The sequence below is a fragment of the Aplysia californica genome, unplaced genomic scaffold, assembly GCF_000002075.1.
Source record: "Aplysia californica isolate F4 #8 unplaced genomic scaffold, AplCal3.0 scaffold00234, whole genome shotgun sequence".
NCBI classification, from domain to species: Eukaryota; Metazoa; Mollusca; class Gastropoda; order Aplysiida; family Aplysiidae; genus Aplysia; species Aplysia californica.
This window is the reverse complement of record NW_004797504.1, coordinates 593465-598692: the sequence shown is the minus strand read 5'-3', so window position 1 is coordinate 598692 and position 5228 is coordinate 593465. Positions and strand designations below refer to the sequence as shown.

General features: G+C 37.9%; 1 protein-coding gene across 1 annotated transcript in view; it reads left to right on the top strand.

Annotated features, from left to right (window-relative positions):
- Positions 1–281: 281 nt before the first annotated feature.
- LOC101858277 (ABC transporter F family member 4) overlaps positions 282–5228 on the top strand; it is a 10719-nt gene continuing 5772 nt past the window's right edge. The window contains exons 1-2 of the mRNA XM_005100049.3: positions 282–410; positions 2337–2385. Coding sequence (XP_005100106.1) covers positions 330–410; positions 2337–2385 — 130 coding nt within the window. The 5' untranslated portion in view covers positions 282–329. The remainder of the gene's footprint in view (positions 411–2336; positions 2386–5228) is intronic.

Here is a 5228-nt window from a genome sequence, read left to right as displayed (position 1 = left end):
TTCTACAGAGAAACTTTTAGAAAAATGTAAAGCTATATTTTAAGTCTCTCATGGGAGGCACTATGTTGTTAACCATTATTATTAGTGTAAAATAAACTCAACAATTATCATGCTCAAGTTGGGGCCATGGAAACATTTAGGTCTTTCTAGACGAGGCAGAATTGTTTTAATAAAATGACGTAACGGACAATTATACTCCCCAGACACATACATATCTCACGCAGATTCTAACCATTGTATGATGATGATGATGATGATGATGATGATGATGATGATGATGATGATGATGATGATGATAATGACGTTTACTTCCCTCCTCAGGCTCAAACATGAACCTAAAAATATCGGTGGCCCTCGTGGTTACTCTCTCCGTCCTTACGGAATTGGCGGTAGCGGCAAAGGGTGGCAAGGTAAGGTCTTACTGCACATACCGAATAGTCTGTTTACACAGCGTTTAAGGGATACCTAAGACTGAAGGGTTTCATAGATAAATGTCCACATTACACAATATCTCCTTATCAAACTACTCGTAAAGACTGGAAGTGTGCATATTGTAAGAGCAACTGTATGCATGAAACATCACCATCTTTTTTCTCGCATGACCCCTTCAATTAGCATCCCCCAACCCCGTGCCCCAAACCCCCAATATTCTCGGAAAAATCAAACCAAATAAACGAAAGAAAGAAACATAAAATGAAAGAAAATGTTGGAAGTCTTTGCAAGTGATATGTTGCTGACCTTTACAAAGTTTGGCTGCTGTATGAACAAGGCTACCCCGTGAAGGTCGAAATTCGGTCAAAATTATGGGATTGTTGGGTTGTTTTTTTAAAGAGAATATTTTATAGACATTTTTGTGTTCTTCAACCCTCTTTTACAACAATGGCAATCCCCAATGACCGGATCGGATACGGGATTAACTTCACTTTACACTAGTTAAAAGGATTTCGATTAATTAAAGAAAGTGTAGACTGTCCTTCATAAAAGTCATCGTAAGCTCAGTTCGTCTGGCCAGCCGTTATGCTAGCATTAATTAAGTGCTTAGAACTCCGTGACCAAATGGAATTTCTTATTTAATTTAACTCTACAGTTCAAATTAAACCTGCTTTTCTAAACAGTATTAGACCGAAGGGGTCCAACTCAAAAGGCCGCTGGATCGAGAAAGTAAAGTATTTAAAAAGTGACGTTAAAAATGATTAATTAAAGTTAAAAAAATAATGTTTCAGACTTCATAATTTCTAGCAAATGTATTACACTCTTGCTTGGTATAAGATTAATTCTAACTTATCTTGCATCCACATCAGTGTATATTTATTTAGCAAAATATTTGTCCGGTCCCTGTGAGGCATTCTCTAGGCACTGTTATCTCACTTTGAAAAGACTTTAATGACTCCGGTCTAAGATAATAGACAAAACGCCCATTTTACTATTGCATGAATTTTATGTAACTAGCATTATACAGAAAAAGAAAATCAATTGTGCTCGAGAAAACTATAACAAAACTTTCTCAGTTACGCTGTCTCTCCTTGTTCATTAGCTTTTTCTTGTATTTGTCGAGTCTAATATCGGACCCCGTTGCTCAAAAGGAATATGACGAGTGCATGGTGGGTTCGGAACTGGTCGGCGCCAATACGCACTATATCAAACTGACCTCTGCTTTGCTACGTCGATGTCGATCCGATCAAGAAGTCCATAACAAGCCTTGCTCATTCCGCGCGAAAATAACAAAATCTGAACCCACATTACGTAGTAGCTATCTGATTGTGTATTTATATCAAACGTATTGAATGGCGAACCCCCCCCCCCAAAAAAAAAAAAAAAAAAAAAAAAAAAAAATAAGTAAACCTAATCGATTATTGAAGGTTTGACCAAAATGTACCAAAATAGTAAATTAATTTTGCATCTAGATCTACATGAAGAAAGACCATGCTGCCGTAAAAAATAAGAAATAAGCTGTGACAGATTATGGAGATTTCACGAAACATGTTGTCTTCAATGTGCACTAGGTACAACATCCTAGATCTACCTGATATAGATCTACTTCTGTTTGTGATGCAGAACACTTTAGCTCAATCGACAGTATAATAGACACCACGCTCTGCGGCTAAAACGAAGCGCTAGGAATGGTGGTAAAAAGTTGGTTGCCGACTCAAGTCTTAAATTTATGTTTATTCAACTGTCCAAAGGGGGACATCATGATAATCACGACAAGCGAGATAACCAACAAAAAAATAACAACATAAACACTTTCCTTTTATTGTGCTGAGTGTGTGGGAGTCTGTCTCCTCTTGGTCGTAAACTTGCATTTTATCATTCTATTAATTGTTTCTCGTCCTCAGTCTAAGAAAGATGGAGACCTAAAGTCGAAGGCTAACTCCATCAAAGAAGGTAAGTAAGTAAGTAAGTAAGTAAGTTAATTCAGTGTTTAAAAGGCCATAGACCTACTTCACATCACACAAAACACTCATTTGATAAGTAAGGTTTCCATAATGAATAAGTACAAGTTGTGCACATATCTCTTATCATGAGTCAAACATTGCTTATTTCTGTCACTGGGCCGAGTCAGGCTAGGAGGGATTAACAATGTCCTTTTATGGACAAAGTGGGTTTTTTTTCAGTAAGTGTTTTACGGCGCTCGCAACTGCATAAGGTCATGCGCGCGGGACACACCTAATACTTTTAGTTGGTAGGAAATTTTGAATTTTGCCCGGGTGGCGGCCGAAGCTTATTCTTATCGATTTTAGACCATCAAGGGATACTTAACGTGCGCAACTTGCACACGGGCCCTCCGAGATTTTTCCCCCTTGTCCGAGAAGGCTAGGTGTAGATCTTTCCTACCAGAAGATCAGGGGTGAGGCAGAAACACAGCTCTAAGTAGGAGTCAATGGGTAGCAGTAGAAAGGCTGCAAAAAGAGTCAGGAGCCCAGAGGATGGGGCAAAGGAGGAGAGGGGGTGAGGGCAGAGAGAGGAGACGAAAGCAGACGAAAGAATATTGCTAGAGAGCAGGAAAGGAGTTGGAAGGAGACAATTTTAGAGAAGAATATTTTTCGGTCGCTACCCGGATTCGAACCTGGGACCTTTGAATGAGAGGCCATTGCGCAAACCAGGCTCTTTTTGGTCTTGCAACCCGCTGAGGTAAGAAGGATGATTTCGAATATGCTATCGTTGTGGCAGTTGCTCTTGCTACAGAAAACGAAGACGATTTCTCAATTTAAGAACATGTTTGAAATGGTCAAAAGAATGGTTTCTGCAGTGTTCAAAGTTTGGACACACAAAATTACATCAGGTTTTTTTGAGTCAAACACTTTGTTTAATTCCTTGCGATAATTTGTTCTGTAGACATTTTTTTTTAAATTAAAAAAAATATTCTCTTGTGTAGTGTTGGCACTTTTCCTGTCATTTTTAAATCAATACACCATACGTTGCATCTTTCTTTTGTCTGTTCCTGTAATCGTCACACTTCATTTTCCATAGGGCTGGTAAACTTTTGTAAACCTCGATATACCCCATCTGAAATGTCCTGTCTTCTTCTTTATCAGACACCCCAGACATGATGACGGTACGAAATCTGGAAGATAAATGATTATTGCACAATTTATTTGACGGTCGCCGCACACGGTCAATTAAATTGTGCTAGCAAGTAGACTTGAGCAATCACATATGAAACTGATTTTGATTAACTCTGTACAATTGCACAAATCGTCGATATCGCCCATACAGAGTCAATATAATTGTCAATTCCTAGTATTGAAAATTAAATTTGCACAATGCAATTGGTCACTTTTAAGGACAAGCGGGCTAACCCAGATTTTGTGGGTCTTCAGAAATCTAGACCTACACCAAAATGGGCAATGCTCTATCTATAGGAGAAGTTTGGTTTCATTGGTGTGTATATTTTCTTTTTGTTTTAAGGAAACTGAACAAGGGACAAAAACTTTTCCTTCGATTTTCTCAAAACAAAATGTATGGGGATAGCCTTCTTGTTCTTAAAAGCTACCAATTGATCGTGTATGGGCCGCTCAAGTGACACACGAAGATAGTACATTACTCGAATGTCAGTGTGACCTTTCTCTGGGGTAAAAACAAAACAAAACAACAGCAAAAATAAAAGCACCCATAAACAAAAAAAAGACAACCCCCCCAAAGCAACAAACAACCCCTCCCCCCTCCCTCCATTTACTTTTCATTTGTAGCTCTGCGTTTAGCTGGTTGCTGTTTACCTGGTACGTTTAGAACAATTGGATTTTACTCAGTTCTATGCATCATGTTATTCCTATATTTTTGTTTTACTGCGATCAAATAAGTATAAGTCTAACCTTTTATTTTCCTAGGTGGGTTATGTCACACTCCTCCTCTTTTCCTCCTCCTCTTTTTCTTCCACCTTTTCCTCTCTTCTTCCAAGAAAACAATAACAAAAAAACCCAAAAAAAACGTACTAGGCTACTACAAGGTAACTGACGGAACATTTGGACAATACTTTCTTATAATGATAACACTGTAGTTCAACATCAGTTAATTCCTTTCAACTTTAAAAGATCAGATCATAATTTGAAAGACATAATAGTAAGAATCATAATATTATTTAATGGTGTCATAAAAAAAACAACAACCCCAAAACCATGTACTTTATGAACATTCTGTGACGTTTTTAGTTGCCGTGGAATTGCCCTGCTTCCAATAAATTAACATTCGAAGTGACTATTCCCAGTGACACTGGGGATAGATACAGAAACTGTTCCCAGTGACAACGGAACTCTTTGGCATAAAACAGTCTTTGCACTGTAGACTCTCTTCTCACTTCAGTTCAGTACATGTACTTTTGTTCTCTTCTCTTACTTAGGGCTTAGACTTGACCGTAAAATAGATCTAGATCTAAATCTAGAAGAAAGAAGAATCTGGAAGGATTTATATCTGTCCTGTACCGTGGTCTCCAAAATCCGCATGTAGATCTAGATCTATACGACCTTTTAAATTACGACTGAATAACAAGCAACTATAGAATGATTCTTCCTATTTCTTTTTAAAAAATTCTTCCACTCACACCAGAATCTACTTTGGTTTAGTTAGATCTAGAATCTAAGATCTAGAATCTAGATCAAGGTCTAGATCTACATTAGCTGTAGTTTAGTATTTAGTAACCAACCACCATCATGCCCATGTAGCTCAGTGTGGGAACAATAGATAACATTTTAATGGGCCTGTCTGTTCTCAGTGTCACTGGGAATAGTTTT